The following is a 16,958-nucleotide window of genomic DNA, read 5'->3' as shown; positions in this document are numbered from 1 at the left end:
TATGGTTAAATGTGCTGCTTGGCTAGGTGGGGGACTTGGGGTGGGGCTGACCATGGCAGCAGGCAGCTGAGAGGAAACTCCTAAATGTGCCCCAGCTGGAGAGGGAGATGTGCAAGGGAAGCACAAGACAAGGCTGGACTAGCCCACACCTTGATGGGAAGAGCAGATGTAGGACAGGAGGAGGGCTGTTTCTTAGTGTCTGAACATGCACACATTCCACACCTGTGAGGGAAACTGCCACTGAATGCAGTTATTCACAGAGAATCCAACACTGTAATCTAAAAAGGAACTGTAATCCCATAAAATTACAATTTACCATGAAAATATTTAAAATGAAATCATATCAGGCAAGACATGTAATTAAATAATACCATAGTTTGTAATTAAAACTATTTTCAGTGATGTTTTATAAGAAGAACTTTTTTTTTGCCAGTCTGAGATCATGATACCCAGAATTAGGACAGGCAATGTTTTCCTATATCCTAACGGGTGTCTAGGATTCCCCACCAAGTATTGCTATGACAAAAAGTTCCTATTGTAGCATAAGGTTTCATCCTGTATTGTTTCTCGGGTCAAGATATGAAAACCTGTCTCTCCTTTTTACTAGCAGAAAAAGCTTAAGTACAAGGGACAGGGTGGTGATCTAATGTGAAGATGATATCACTGGAAAAAAAAAATTAAAGAAACCTCCATTTGTATTGAGTGAGTATGCAGAAATTAAGAAATATTAAGGACTGTGTAGAGCAGTATCGACATGAAATAGCTATTCACCAAATTCTTTAATTACTAACCTTGAACCCTCCAATACGATGGTCCCTTTTGAACTCCTTCCCATTCTTGTACCATTTCAAAGTTGGAGTTGGGTTGCCACTGGCCTGGCATTTAAACTTTACAGTTTTGCTGGCTGGAACAGCATGAAGCTTCTTTTCCATTTTTTCTGGATGAGCCCATTGTGGAGCCATTGCTAAGACAAAAAAGGAGGAGAAAAAAGTTAGCAGGAATTGTATTATTTGAAAAATTATCTAAAAATAGTCTTGATACTCTTAATCCTAAATGATTTTTCTTGCCTCTGTTACACCACAATGTGCAAATTGCATTGGGAGATAAAGCTCTTGGAGACAAGAGTACAAAATAAGGTCAGCATGCTTGTCACGCTTCGAGGCTGCTGCATTCTTTGTGGGCAGAGCAAGCAGCAGCAGCAAAAAAATGAAGCCAGAGTGTCTTAATTACTCTATAGACAAATTGGAGGACATCTGAGGTTAACCAAGATTAGTCACCAGAGACTATTTTTTGTGTAAAAGCTGTCACTGAGGTAGTAAAAACCCTCTGATTCAGAGTGAAATCATTTGCCCAGATGTGACCCACACACATGGCGGTACGATAATTGAATTTTAAAGCTCTCAAATCACTGACCATTTCAGGTGATTACTCATACGCTTGTGACTTTATGTAGCTAATGCTGCTGCAACAAATGGTCACTGCTGATTCACCTAAAGAGCTCAGCACACTTACGCATCAGCTTTTGACTGCCCAGCAGTTTGTTTTCCTCCGATGAGGACTCTTCACCATCGTCATCGTCCTCAGATGAAGCCGAGATATGAACTATTAAACAGGAAGTAATTTAAGAACAACTCAATTTATTCTTAATCACAACACTTCAGCAGCAATTAAACATTTAAAACATTTTTCAAAAATGTCACATTTATGAATTAACAGACCGAGGGAATGATGGGTACAGTTTACACTAAACAAAGCATATGCCAAGTAGCATCAGTAAGTGGTACAACACTTCACTTTGTTATAAAATCAGTTCTTTCTTGTGATTTGATTGTAATTTTAATATATAGTATTAATATCATACATTGTAAAAGCATGTGAAAGTGCCATATGCCGAATAAACACCAGGGGTTCCTAATGAAGACATAAGTCACACATCATCTGCTAGTCATAGCAAATGAAACCTGGCTTTGTTGCTCTGTGACTCAACACTACATGTTACACTGTAGTAAAATGTAACAGCACAAAACTCTTGAAACAAAATATTGCAAAAACAGATTAATTGCTTGCTGGTCATTTAGCTGTTGTGACATAGCCACCAAAGTACTATCATATCAAGGGGGCATTTATTCCATCGTTCTGCACAGAACAATGGTAACCTTACCTGTCACGTTGAAGTAGATGCTGTGGTTGCCAAAGGTGGTGCATATGTACAGGCCGGAGTCAGTAAGCTCCACAGACTCGATCTCCAGCTGGCCATTGCGGATACGTGTATGTTCTCCATCCACTACAGCCACATGGTCTTTGGTCCAGTTGACAGCATGGAGGTAGTCCTTGGCAGAGCAACTGAGATCGAGACGATCCCCAATGGAAAGGGTGTACAGCTCGGCTTGCGTTTCCACAGATACTACAGAGGAATGAAGGAAGTTCTACTTAGCAGCTATACAACACTGTGACTTTATGCTTTCAGTCATTCAATCATACAGATTCATGAACAGAGGGGAAAAGAGGGAAAAACAAATAAAACTGTCACCTGAAACCCCCAAAACCAATCAAAAACAATGGTTTATTTCGATTGGGGAGAAAAAAAAAAAGAAAAAAAAAAAAAAAAAAGGACCATCTCTGTACTGTAAACTTCAGAAATACAACCAGTTGATTTTCTTCCATCATAGCATCTCCGCAACTGCTCTCCCAAATTAAATTGCATCCCAGTCAAGGCCCTATCTTGAGGCAGGCAAGGAGCTACTTCGGAAGAGGAAGGTGAAATTCAATTAGAGGAATGAAGGGAGGGGAGGTGTCATGAAGCAAGGCACCTGAGCCCCCCTGTTCTAAATGACTACATAGTACACAAGGAGGAGGGAGGTAACCCAATTATGCTGACATGTTGTCCATCATGTGGTGTTGTCCGTCTAGTTATAGCGGTAAAGCTCGTCACTGACCAACGTACTTTAGAATCACACTTCCTGGCCAAAAGGTACACTAGCAAAATTATCTAAGTGAAATGGTTAACTTTATTATTTGAGCCTCTCACATCCACAGAGTCAGTGTCAGTAAATACCAGTTTTTCAAAGCCTAAAATGATATCTTACCATCTTTCTTTATGTGAAACAAATTAAAATCATTAAGTTATTTAAATACTTTTAAATTCATGTAAATTGACTAATCGAACAACTGACCAATCACTGCATCTCTAATTAGCATCTCCTTCCATCTAAGGAAGAATAAAAGCTTAAACGACAGTAATCATGCTTGTCCTGCTTCTCCATTTTCTACATAGTCCCTTCCGCATTATGACAGAAACTGAATTATCCCAGAGTGGTGAAAGACCCCCGCCTCAAGACGTGATGATTCTACACCTCTCAATGCACACTGTTTTATAAACACTACCTACTGATCAAAACAGGAAGCACGTCTACACAAAATAACCTCAGGACAACATCAGCTAACCTGACTAATCCCTCCCAGCATAACAAAAGACTCCAAACAATAAAGGGGAAGAGGGAGCAGAGAGAGCAGGCTAGTGAGCATGTGCACAGGAGCGAGCAAGAGAGGGCCTGCAATGGCAGGTTCTAGTGCCAGTTGCTATGGTGACCCCACTTGGGCCTAGTTAAGGTATTTCCTGGATCACATATGTCTGACAGGCTCTTAATCCCAGCAGGAAAAGGGGCCAGGGGGTAGGATCAACTTTCTCCTCAAAAACAAAACTGAAGTGGGGAAAGCAGAGGAGAAATTTAGATTACGTCCACATTAAGCTCGTGCTAAATCTGAAAATGCTGTTTTCATGTGAGAACTATTAGCTTTCACATTAGTCGCATTTCCCCTACAGTAACGATGTAGCTGCTTCAGCCAGTTTCCACTGCATTGTGGGATCTAGACTCTCACAGTGACATAAGTGCAGCTTTGACCATAATCCGATTGAGCAAACAAAAAACGATGCAAGTTAATGTAAGTGTAGATCTCAGAGAGCAAAACGCTAGTAGAGAGAACAAAGATAGTTTCTGCTTATTTGGTCATATGTGGCAAATTACTGTGATGTCATTTATGAAAGTAGCAGTGAGATGAATATTTGATCTTTTTTTAATGTACTGCTTGTCCCTGATTTAGAGGAATTATGCCTCTTTTCCACTGGTACCTACTCGGTTCAGCTTGACTCAACTTTTAGCATTTTCTATTAGGGGTAGTTCCTGGTATCAGTTACTTATCAAGTACCTGCTCGGCCGAGGTTCCAAGCTAGCTGAGATCATCTGAAAATTTAACGCCAGACTTTATGCCACAACTGGCTAGTCAATGGTGGCACGCACTCAACGAGTCATGTGAACGACCCCAAAGTAGCTAACTTTTTCTTCTTCATAAACTGCCTAGTTTAGAAAATGACCTTTAACCCTCTTTACACCATAACTAGTTTGTGTACACAGTATATTTTAACAAAGACATTTAGCAATAAATCAGGAATAAAATATGTTAACCAGCATTCATCTATTGAGGATAGGCTGTCAGATCACCATTTAGCTCATAATGCTGGGTGTAAGGCGTCCACAACTACTTATTCTGAAGGAGACTGTAAAACTTTGTGAAAGGAGACAAATCAATGAAATAAAGCTCACTCAAAAATGACAGAAACACTAAGGAGACTTGAGGATTTCCAGAACTTTTCCGCTGGCAAGTGTTGCATAATATTAGCTAAACAACATCTGGTTATAAACCATCTTGTTTTCAGCCATCTATACACAAGAAAGTCACATGTCTAACTTACTGAAAACTCAGCAACTGCAACATTGGAAAGAAGCACGTTTATGCACGTTTTCATGTGCTGGAGCCCTGCCTTAAGTGATTTGAGGTTGATCTGTAGAGACTCCTCTCTATAGTGACAAAACTGAACATGGACAAATAGCACTTCTTATCTTAAACTGCATCATAGCAAGTATGTATTAGGGCACAGCTAACATAATCATTTCATAATTGGGAGGTTGCCTGATAAAAACCAACACAAATATGTGTGCAGCTACGCTTTACCACTGTCATTATCTAATGCCTGTCTGAGACCCAACATCACACAGTGCATTACTCTGCCAAGAGTCCACTGCACCTATGTTAAGTGTGCTCCTCTGCTTTTCAACCACAGTCCTGTGTTTTACAAACAAATTTGATCACATTTTTCTGAAAAAGTATAAAGCCAGATTACAGACCAGAAACATGACATGTTAGGACACTACAGTACTGATGCAATACAGATTTTATAATCCAGGTTATTGGCACCAGCTGTTTACCTTCTATAAATCTAAAATGGCGAGAGAAAAAGAAAAGCATCTCTAGATGCCGTGTCCCAGTCAGTTTAAATGAACGTTATGTGTATGCTCGTGCACCAAGAAACAGGCAGAAAGTTGTCTTTGATGTTTGAAAAATATTCAGTGTTGTAAACAGACAGATTTTGATGTTTAGGTTGCATAAAAGATTAAAGCTGAGGAAACTGTTTGATATGGACACAGTGATAGTGACCAGCTATAGCTTTGCACATGGACACAATGTTTCTGCACAGTGACGTTTCTGTCCCTGCCCTCCAAACGGAGATGCCACTGATAAGACTGTCAACATCCCAGTTGTTAATGTGACTGCAGACATCGTAAAACACCCATAAAGCTGTAAAATTTACTCGTTTTATTGTAGGGCACGGTCAGGACAGTGTGTGCTTCTTTGCCAACCATCTCAAAACTAATCATGTAAACGCGTTTTTAGCAAACGAACCCAATCGTTTTCTAAGAATAAAGTCAGAGCCAACATTATTTTCCTGTGTAAATGCCTTGCTGCCACATAGCTGAACTTCTATCACAAAATATTGTTTCAATTCTTCATGCAGAGGTAAGTACCTCTGGATTTGCAGATGTTTCATCTCAGTTAATCTGCCTGCAACTATGATTGGATTAAAAAGGATCAAGCGCCATAGTTTCAGAAAGCAACCCACCTGGAAAAGACATCCATGGGTTCTTTTACCCAACTGGAAAAATTGACTGACATCATTTAAAATCAGCCTAATTACACAAATTATGAAAGGAATTCTGGTCAAGAAGAACATAGTGAGAGGCGTTTAAACAAGGGGCGGAAAGCTCACTAGCCCGAACATGCAAAACTAACTAAAAGGGGCGAGTTGGCGCCAGTCTGTGGAACTTTCTCTGACTACAACATAGGAAGCAATATGCCGCGTGAATGACTTCTGGGATTTCCTGCTCTCACTGAAGTGATGGTTGAATGCAGGAAAGTCAGACTAGTTGAGGTTCTGCAGTGGCAGACAGAAATGGCTATGTAAGTTTCCTTTGCTGATTTGACCACACCAGAGCGAAAGGGTGGGTGATGTAGAGAGGGAACTGATAAGAGACAATAGTAGCTCTGGCAGGAAGCAAAAGAATAGGACAATGCCCATTAGCAAGCTCCCAAAGAGTGAGTGTCCTTCCTTAAAGCACTCCAGTGGAGGACCTCTTCATTCTTAAATGAACCATTGGCAATCAGCATGGATTGACGGTGGGGGGCTACAAGGGTTACTGTGTGCAAAGCAAAGTTGGTGCAGTGTCATTCAAATTAGTTCAGCTACATTTAGCCTCATATTGTCTTTAAAGGAGAAAAACACAAAACCCCAAGATCTCAAAAGAACCTAGCTATGTTCTGTGTTTTACTATTGGTGTTGAAAGATTTTGCGGGGCTTTCCATAGCTCTAAAAGGGGCCTTTTGGGGGGTGACCATGCAAAACAAGTGAGCATGATTAGTCCATGTACAGTAAACGCAAGGAGGCTGTGTTCCCCCATTTGTAGGAGTATTACTTTTCTCCTATATCACAGTTCTGTCTTTTATCAGTGGTTTGGATTTAACCATTTTCCTTTAAAAAAAGAAAAAGAAAAAAGAAAAAAAAGAAAACAACTCAGCCCTGGTTTCATAACTTTTCTCTCCCCCCCCCCATTGGAGAGATCTATTCATTTTCCTTTCATGCTTGACTGATTAACTAGACTACACAAGTTCTACATGATAAAACAGGATTGGGGGTACATGCAGGCAAAAGAGACTAAAAGACTGACATTGTTGTTTTAGCATCTAATCCAAAACCATTATCACCAAACATCAGCAAAGAAGTCAAATGTTTTAGCTCAGAAAGAAAACTACAATTAAGAGATTGCCTTTGAAACCGCAGGGAAATTCCAGCACTGCCTCACGTTGGATTATAAAAGACTCCACAGGCGCCAACTTCACAGTTCAGGCCTTGAGAAAATAATGCAGCTTATCAAGTATATCATATCTTGTGGCTAAAATATAGTAGCTGTGGATGAGAGGGGGAACTTACTGCTAGAAGTCAAAAAATTTTTATTTGTGTCAGTGTTTTATATGCTCAGTACTTGCTTGATAAACTGCTGGAGAGGATATGACTGGCTTATTTTATATTCTCAACGAATAATTTGTGTCAGAAAATGGGGGTGGCTGAAGCCTTTTTGGGGGAAGCAAAAATTCCTCTTGGTAGGAAAAACAAAACCAAACAAAAAACACTATGAATTTACTCAGGTCAAAAGCAATCTCACAGAATCACTGCTTTCCTCAGACATTACCCTACAGAGGTAATGTCTGACATTAAGCTCAGACATTGTTTAACCTGCCAGCTCCCCAGTGTGTGTGATGTCCATCTATAGCACAGCTGACAATCTGAAAAATTCACTGCTAGTGAGTGGACAGCCACTGCGCGTGCTACACAGTCAGTACCCTCTCCTAAACTATAATTCTAGTATTTCCAGTAGATGTCTTGATGCATGCTTAATCCAGGCAAGTATTCCCAAAATTACTGTCTGGACGTAGCATTTTCAGTGGGAGAAACGTTTCGTCACTCATCCACTGAAAATGCTACATCCAGATGAAAAGAATCAACTTTTAGGGTTTCCAGTAGATGCTGCATGTGAACTTAACTGCCCTGGCATTTTCCCCAACTTCATGTAATAAGAAAGCTCAAGTTTTTTAAATCCCAACTGGGAGAGAGAAAAACAAAACCCAAACAAGCAGATCAAGATACAATACTGAATAGAAAAATTATTTATTACACTTCAGTCAAGTATTGAAGGCCACAAACATTTCTTATGTGAGGTTTATTAGGGTAAGTTGGACTGGGCTATTTAACAGTTACCATCTTTACATAGAAATAAGATCATGCTTTTATCCATTTTTCTCATTTTACATTGAAATTCCAGTTACCAAATCCAACTGTATAAAACAAACTGAGTGGTGCCAATTTTAAGTCCAGTTATTTAGTTACATAGTTCTAGGGCTGCTCGATTATGGCAAAAATGATAATCACGATTATTTTCACTGAAATTGAGATCTCGATTGTTTGACGATATTTATTTAACCCTTTAAGACGTACCATAGAACCAAGTCCGCCAGAGCTTATATTATTTTTTTTACATGTTGTAGTGCCATTTGTGGGAGCATTTCAAGTTGCTATACAACTGTTATAGCCCATATTTTAATAATATGTATGCATTAAGTCCATAGTAACTACATTAATTGCAAAAAAGTGCAATAAACTACAAAACAATTGAAAATCGTTTTTTTAACATATATATTTCTACTTGGAGAAATTTAAGAGGTTTATCCCTCAAAACTTTAAATACAAAAAAAGTTGCAAAAAATAGTTTACAACAACAGGAAATTTATTTTGAGTGTCTTCATAGTTTTATTTTGGAGGAGATACACCAATTTTTATATACTGCAGGAAAAAAAAAAAAAAACAAAACCAATCATATGATGCAAATTTGCAAAGAAAACAGCAGGTGCATCAAAATAAACTATTTCCAGCAGTGCAATTCGAGTTCTAAGCATCCCAGCAACTATTCAGAAAAGTCAAACATGACCAGTATAGGTTTTTGTTTTTAAGGCCTACAAGTAAAAAACTACATTTCCGTGAAAATGAGTCACTTCCGGTTTCGGCCAGCAAATTGCAGACATGTGATAGTTCGCGCTGACGTCTGTTTCACTGTGGGAAGTGCTACAAACAGCTGATCGGATCGGCAAAGCGTGTTTCTGGAATATTATGTTTTTGTTCCTGCAAGCACTTTTTATGCAATATTTGCAAAGCTTTATGTGGAAGGAAACCGTGGCCGAGGACAAGCTGATGGCATAAGATGTAAGTACAACTCCTCCGGTTTCATATGCAAAACAAATTATTGCGCTAGCTTACACGGTTCAGGTTCTACAGGGATTTAAAAATAGTTACACAAAATGGAGCGTGCTGCTCTGACCGGCTTTAAAGGGTTAACAATGACTTTAAAAAAATTATATAAAATAGTGTGCAACACCACTGAAGTTTTTTTTTACCTCTCTTTTCAGCCAACGGCAGTCACTCTCCTCTCCAAATAACTTCTGCTTAGCTTTCCGAGCTTCCCTCGGGTCCTCTTAATCAGCGGTCTCCAACCTTTTTTGCGCCACGGACCGGTTTATGCCCGACAATATTTTCACGGACCGGCCTTTAAGGTGTCGCGGATAAATGAGGGAGGGGCTAATAATCGGCTCAGTCATTTCTAATGATCGTTGAAAGCCCAGATCGTAATCGTGATTAAAATTCGATTAATTGAGCAGCCCTACATAGTTATTTTCCCCGGTAAATCACACCATCCTAAATTTATCTGCATTACACACAGCAGTGCTCTATGGAAGAAAGCTGAATGAAGGTATACTTTTAGTCAGAACATTTTGTAAATGTTAGTACAGGTTTAATTTTTTCCAACACAGCTTTATTGATGTTAGTTGTAATTGGCAAGTTTCTAAACCAACCTAAATTGGTTAATGACACATGGATGGCAAAGCCTGGCAGGATTAGTGTATGCTAGTGGCTGTTGTGCTGTTTAAATCCAGCATTTGACCATGCTACTATTGTCTATATGAGCAAGAGGCATGTACATGAACAACCACGTGATCTTTTTGAGGCTTCTTAGTATGGAGCCAGATCATTTCTGAAACAGTACAAGTGCTCTTTATTTAACAAACAAAATATACACATTCAACTGAAAATGGTGCCAAGTGTGGAAGTAGCCTTAAACTTCCTGTGTGAACAGCAGTCTCAACAGAATACCTAAAAAGTCTGATATGAATGCAAAGCGACTTCACACGAAAACTGGTCTTTAGTCTTACTCTAGCGTCAGCAGAGCTTTGCTCCTCTGGGCTTTCATTTCTGTCTGAAAAGAGTCTTACTCAAGACTGTGGCAGCTCTGGTTTATAAAAGCTAAAGAGTCAGTGCTTTTCTACTCTGACAGACAGCACAAGATGGAGTCAAACAAATCCACAGAGAAAGACATAACTTCCAGACAGTGAACTGTCAGAAAGAGAGCAATTAAACAAACATAAGATCCAAATGATTTTAAAGATGGTGTAAAAACATAAACAAAACAGTAAAAGTTGCTTCAAGTGCTCAAAATGAAGGAAAGTTTAAGTCCTTCACATGACCTCCTGAGAAATTCAAGGAACTTAGTTTGTTCAGGGAATACTCTATTCTTATGTGAACAACACCCAGCAAAACACAATAAGACAAACAATGGAGCATACATTTAAAAAAAACAAAACAAAACAAAAAAAAAAAAAAAAACAGAACATTTCCATATAACTATTTTGTTTCTCCACCCCAGACAAGAGGAATGCAACCAAATGCCTCTGCTGTGATTGTTCGTCGACAGCTGAAGCCATCCCTAACCCAGCAGGGAAACGGGGGGGGGGGGGGGGGGGGGGGGGGGGGGGGCAAACCCAAGCAAAAGTCAGTGGGTGAGCAAGAGGAGAAGCAATGCGGTGCATAGATAGTACCTGGCCATTTGGTGATCAAGAATGGGTGGAGTGTAAATGAAAGACAAACCCCCCACACCCTGGTGGAAATTTATGGCTCACCTTGGAAGAAAAACATGCTCCCCAAAAGCCCATCCTTAAGGGTTTCATGTAGCATAGCATCTTTTTTCAAAAACAGGCTAATTTATAGTTCCCTGGCAGTTAACTCCTCTTTCAGTGACAACAAATACCTTTTCATTACAAAGGAGGACTGCTAGGTAGTAGAGCTGCCCTTGGAATACAGATGGAAGTCATTTAGTCCTCACTGTCCCATTGCTAGCTTAAACATAGAAACACCAGGTTTATTTTAGGGCTTAAAACCCCAAAGAGACCCTTGTGCGTAATTACTTCCATTATAATGCTAGGCTTTATCATATTCTTTTGCTGCTCTCTACTTCCGACTTCAGAGTGTAAACATCCAAACCCATTTACCCACAAGTCGAGGCAGCTATTACACCGCTGGACTGTGTCCAAGAAACACATTTTTAAGGATTTGATTTCAGTGCCTCTTTCCCCTTTTCAGAACAGAGCTTGTGTAACCGCAAGACTGGGCTAAATTCTTCACAGAAAGTCTCATGGTAATAGTTTCCAGTTTAGATTGTTTTTGTGTGTGCCATTTTAAGTGTGGTGTGTAAGATTTTTTTTTGTGAATCCACTTCTAAAAACATTGAAGGAACTGGTTTGAATAGGCAGAAAAAGGCATTAGTAATAAATTAGTAAGAAACAGTTGTATTACACATGACGCAGTAGAGAGCGATTAAACAACTCAAACTCAGGCAAACGGGGGTGGTGAGGGAGCACTGACGCTGTAAAGGACAGGCTTCACAAAAGTCTGGAGTGTGTTAGGATTACATTCCTGTACAAAGAACAAAGCTTTGGCTTATCAATGAACTGCTTCTCAAGCCAAGAGTCAGGAAAAGTCACACTTAATAAGTTTATAAAGTTCAAACAGTTACACAATCTTTAATAATACTACACCCAGAACTTCAGAAAACCCAAGACTAACTAGCTTTAATTTAGTAAGGCATCTTACCTTCATCAGTGCTGGCAGGCCGGCACTGGGTCCTTAAAACTTGAGCAAATAAAGCCAGAAACAGAAGTATACTTGGCCTCATCAGCATCCTGCTGAGGGAGCTACGACTGTTGGCTTTTGTGCGACTGGAACTCCATTCAGGTGTTTGGGACATCAGCAGCAGTGCATCCACAGTCCACAGCTTAAAAAAATAAAATTAATAATAATTAAATACATATATAAATTTATGACATTATCAAGCTTTAACTCTTCACAAGTTTGTTCTCAGTAATAATATTTATTTATTTTAAATGTATCAAAATCAGTTCATTGTCCAAGATATTTCAGTGTAAAACAATTCAGGAAGCTAAACTGAACTAGCAAAACCTGATGTGAGAACAGCAAAATAAACTAACACATTAAATGTTTGTTGACAAGGAATTTCCATGACCACAAAGAAAAAAAAAAAAAAAAAAAGTAGAGAATATTCTGTATGTTTAAGAGGTTTGAGGTAGATAATTCAGTATTTAGGCCTGCTTGCAGAAAACCATGATAAGAAACTGCAGTGCTCCAGACTCCCACTGATAACTTAAATGTTGGATGTGTCATGCTCAGTTCACAGGAATGTAATGCCTTTGATGTTTTCAATTCGAAGTAGCAATTTAAGTCTTGAAATCTTAAAGATTGTCATTGCACCCCGACAACACCATAGCAAGGTTTGTCATTTTAGGTGCTTGTATTGTACCCCCTTTATGCACATCTGCTTAAATCATTGCCTCTGCAGCATCTGGCCACACAGATTAACACTTGCTCATAATCAGCTTCACAGAATTTGTTAAAGACAACAGGGAGAAGAAAAAAAAAAAAGATCCAACATACTACAGCCTGTTATGTGACACCCTTATTGAGAAAGACTGTCAGGCCATCATTTCCAGAGAGGGAAACAGAAGATCTATCACCCAACAGTTGGTTTTATTTCCCAAACCCGGAATGACACCCGCTACAGCAATTTGCTCGCATAACCTGCTAATAAGTGTCAAAGACAAGACTTGGATGACAGACTTTGCCAACTTTAAAAACCAATCGTTCTGTAAAAACACAAAGAGATGAAAAAAGAGAAAAAGAAGCTTGGTTAATATTTTCACAAAGTCCAGCACAGAAGCAGCTGTGATTTTCTTTAAGGGGTAATCACTTGTATGAGTGTTCCCTGACTGAAGCAGTCATTGTGTTCTCCTAAAACCAATTCAATTTCACTTTCCAAGAATGGCCTAGTGTTCCAGCAGCTGAGCTGGGTCAGGGGGGGGTCCAAGAGGGATAAAGAAGCTTGGTCATCTCTACTCCAAGCTGTGAGTCAGTGTTTGGGATGCCTCCAAGAAAATGCTTCTGCTGCCGGACAGAAGGAACCGCAACAAGCAGCCGACCATGTTCCCCAGCCCCCTCGTCACTACGACAATATTTGGAAGGAGGAGGAAATCGCTTTTTCAAAGTGTGACAGGACACTTTGTCATAGTCCGTGCCCTTGGGAGCACTAGTCAGACATGCACTGTCTTACTACGCACACCGAAGGCATGCTGGTCTTGAACTTGCGATTTGAGACTGAACCACACACTGGCAGCCTGACAATAATGACTCAAAGTCACCATTTTCAGTTTATTACTCAATAGGAAAATATGCCACCTCATTTTTTTTTCCTCCTTTGAAAAATTTCATCCATCAATTTTGTGCTTTTTCAATTCATCTGGTACTATATTTTATAAATAGCACAAATAATAAACTTTGTATCTGGTATGTGAATATTTTAAAAGAGCTAGTTACATATTAGAGTGCACACTAGAATGAAAAACATGACATTTGTCTACAAAGAGAAAAAAAAAAGAAAAAAAGCAGCCCATGTCATTTACATTTGAAAATGAAGAAATTATCATTTCCAGGTAAAAATAAAGTTGATTTGAACACATTGAGTGTATTCATGTCAATTATTCCCCCATTTAATAAATAAAAATGAAGAACTCCATCTTAATGATGGCACAATGGGCTAAATGAAGAAAACACCTATCAAATAACTAACTCTCAAACACTAAAGTCCTGTACTGTTGCAACTAAAACTCGCCTAATAGTTGGGGTGGATGAAAGTGTATAAACATCTTTTTAAAATCTTACATCAAGATTGAAATGCAAATCTCCACTCTTTGGTAGTAGCAGCATTTAACTGACACGCAAAGACCAGTACTTGTCTAATAATTTGGTTTTACATAGGTCCTTTTAATTCAATAACCAGTTTTTATACCTTTTGAGGCCAAAATTCAAAAGGAGTGCAGAAAGACATTTAGCTTGTAAACAAGGACTGCTTGGGAAATAAATACAGCCAGAGAACTGGCATTACAGAAAAGGCACATATCCAAATGTTTGTTCACCAACTGATTTATCCACTCTTAAAAGATAAAAGCATTTCCCTGAACACTGGCAGCGCAGAGAGAACTTACACTAAACAAATTAAAAACACACACGAGACAGCTTTTCTCATTATATTAAGACAAAGGTTTCAGGCAAACCTAAAAACATGACCCACACCATAATTACATTTCACTGTCCATCCATGCAGAAAATTCCTCAGCTCCCAAATTCTGTAGCCCCCCTTCCAGTTTAGTGTGCACTTCCAGTCAGCAGCAGGCCAGTCTGCACATGGTCGCAAATTCAGGGGAAGACGAGCATCAGACCATTACCCTAAAGCTACCGTTTTCACAAAAACACAGACTGCCTTTTTTTTGCTGTTGTTGTTGTTGTCGTCGTCGTCATTTTCTGTGCAGCCATGCAATCTGACTCACAGGTTCTCCACCATGGCGAGAGATCAGGTGTCACGAGATTACAGTCAAAAGTAAAGACCATTTGAATCTGACACTGCCATTTGGTTAACACTTTAACCCAAACTGCTTCTCAGGGCTGCTCAGTATGTGTGACTGTTTATCTTCTCTGCCACCCCCTCCACATACACACATTTTAAGAAACAAAACTCCTAACCATGGCAGCATGAGTACAACAGATTCCACACAAGATGTTGAGCAAGTCACTGTTTAAAAAAAAATGTTTCAAGGTAAACACTGCAATCCCTCAACCAAATTTATTTATGGCAAATACAAACATACAGCTCAGGTGACAATAATTCTGCCAGGGAGAGCAGCAGCCTAGTAAATTAAAGGGCTCTGGAAAAAAAAAAACAAAAAAAAACTTTTCCACCCTGGTGAAGTCCCTGTGGACTAAACCATCCATCTTCTCCCTCTGCTTTTATAACATTTCGAGCACCACGCTGCATCTAATTGGCCCCTTCAGATCCAGCCTTCATGACAGAAAAAGTAATGACGGGCAAAACCTTAAAATTTAAAAAAAATGAAATAAAACAATAAAAAGTAATCAAACAACATTTCTAAATAAGTCACACCTTTTTTCAATAAAGGAAAGAAACAAACAAATGTTGGAGATTACACTGAAGTGTTATGATGTATCCGCTAAACCAAACTCGACGCGTTAAATAGGAATAATAGCATCACATGTAGTTTGAGCATTTGCTGTTGTTGTTTTTTTAAGGGTTCTCCTTGATGTAGTTAGAATTTATCCAAGAAACTTATCTAATGTGATTAAAGGCGCCTGCTGTGGCTGTAGACAGAAACCCAAACCAGTTTTAGCAGGCCTCTAGGCAACGTTTTGGCTCTTTTAACGCTTGTACTCTCACATTTTAAAGCATGGTTGGAGATTTTGTGGGTGTCGCACCCCATGAAAACCAAAGAGAAACATGCCTACAAAAAACAAAACACAAAACACTAAATTATTGCCCAAAGACCATTTACTCAAGTGTAACATGTGGTTAAATGTCTGCTTGCCCAGTTCTTTAATTAACTTCCACTCAGGGTCCTCCAATAACGTTAAAACAGCGCAATAGCAAACAACAGCTAAGCCCCCTTTTAGCACGTAAACAAGTAGTAAAATGAAGCTAAATCAAGGAGTGAAGGAATAAAACGACCAGCTCACCTTACTGGCGGGGAGCCGTGAAACAGCCAGCCTCGGTGAGATAAGGAAGACTCATGAGCTGAGATTGGATGGAGGAAAACCTCCCCGAAAACTGTTTATCCAGACTTATCCCACTAACGAAGCTCGACGTTTAGCTAACAGGTTTGCGCATATTTTGCGCCCTTCTTCTTCTTTTAAACAAACTTTCCGACAGAAGAAGGGGAAAAAAGTTCAACTAAAAAAAAGAAGAAAGAGAGAGAGAAAGATAATCAATTGAGCGGAAAAACTTCTTAAATGGTGTTAAATTGTGAAGTTTTAACTTCTAACGTCTTTTCTCCCTTTCTTACCTGGGTAAACACGTCCGAAGAAACTACGAGAGCGCAGGCTATGCAGCAGTTTCCAGCAGTCCCTTTATCCCAAAAGGCTTCGCTTGCGATGAAATTCAGTCTCCCCACTTCAGAAAACTGTCCTAAAGTTGTTCAACTCGCTCTAACACAATATCCGAACACGAAATATCCTCCAGTCTTATACATATATTTATTTTTATACAAAAGAACGGCGCTTAAATCAATCCTAGAAAGTATTTCGACCGTTCCCGGCGGAGAGGTACGGCTAAACAACGAGAGTCCGAGCAGTTCCACACCTCCCCCCTTAAATCAGAGAATATGCGTATCCTCCGGAACATTGTCAAAACTGCACACAGTACACTAAGAACTTCCGGTCTGCTGTTGAGAAACTAAAAGCCCAAAGCGGCAACGTTTCACATAAAGTAGATGCGGTTGCTTGGTACTGGTATCAAAAAGATGTGCTGGGTACATTTACTGGACTACACTAAACAGGGATCGTTATTACTGCTGGTTATTACCCAGGAAGGTCGACTAAGACCCCCTTTGAGACCTCTTAGAAATGATAAAAAGAGGAGTTGGGAGCGGGGTGCTAGTGCAGCAACAGCGGGGAGCAAACGTCACGTTGTTATGTTCAGGGCAGGTACTATGCATAGCTTTGACTACGCTTATACCTAGACTTTTAGCTGAGCTTCAATGCATTTGTGTGTGTGTGTGGGGGGGGGGGGGGGGGGCGCACCTTGTCTTCACCTGGAAAAATTGTGGATTTT

At 39.6% G+C, this 16,958-nt stretch overlaps 1 protein-coding gene across 5 annotated transcripts in view; it reads right to left on the bottom strand.

The window, feature by feature from the left end:
• The window catches only part of fgfr1a (fibroblast growth factor receptor 1a), a 28,886-nt gene extending 12,424 nt beyond the window's left edge, over positions 1–16,462 (bottom strand). For 4 of the 5 annotated variants that reach the window (XM_026186509.2, XM_026186512.2, XM_026186511.2 and 1 more), the window contains exons 1-6: positions 16,192–16,462; positions 15,866–16,079; positions 11,864–12,044; positions 2,162–2,404; positions 1,513–1,602; positions 792–964 (exon numbers count right to left, since the gene is read on the bottom strand). In XM_026186509.2, the coding sequence (XP_026042294.1) occupies positions 792–964; positions 1,513–1,602; positions 2,162–2,404; positions 11,864–12,017 (660 nt within the window). In that variant the 5' untranslated portion in view covers positions 12,018–12,044; positions 15,866–16,079; positions 16,192–16,462. The remainder of the gene's footprint in view (positions 1–791; positions 965–1,512; positions 1,603–2,161; positions 2,405–11,863; positions 12,045–15,865; positions 16,080–16,191) is intronic. The other variant, XM_026186510.2, reaches the window with a different exon arrangement.
• Positions 16,463–16,958: the final 496 nt, after the last annotated feature.

The sequence above is a fragment of the Astatotilapia calliptera genome, chromosome 12 (assembly GCF_964374335.1).
Source record: "Astatotilapia calliptera chromosome 12, fAstCal68.1, whole genome shotgun sequence".
Classification (NCBI taxonomy): Eukaryota; Metazoa; Chordata; class Actinopteri; order Cichliformes; family Cichlidae; genus Astatotilapia; species Astatotilapia calliptera.
The sequence above is the reverse complement of the archived record's forward strand: the minus strand, read 5'-3'. Positions and strand labels throughout refer to the sequence as shown.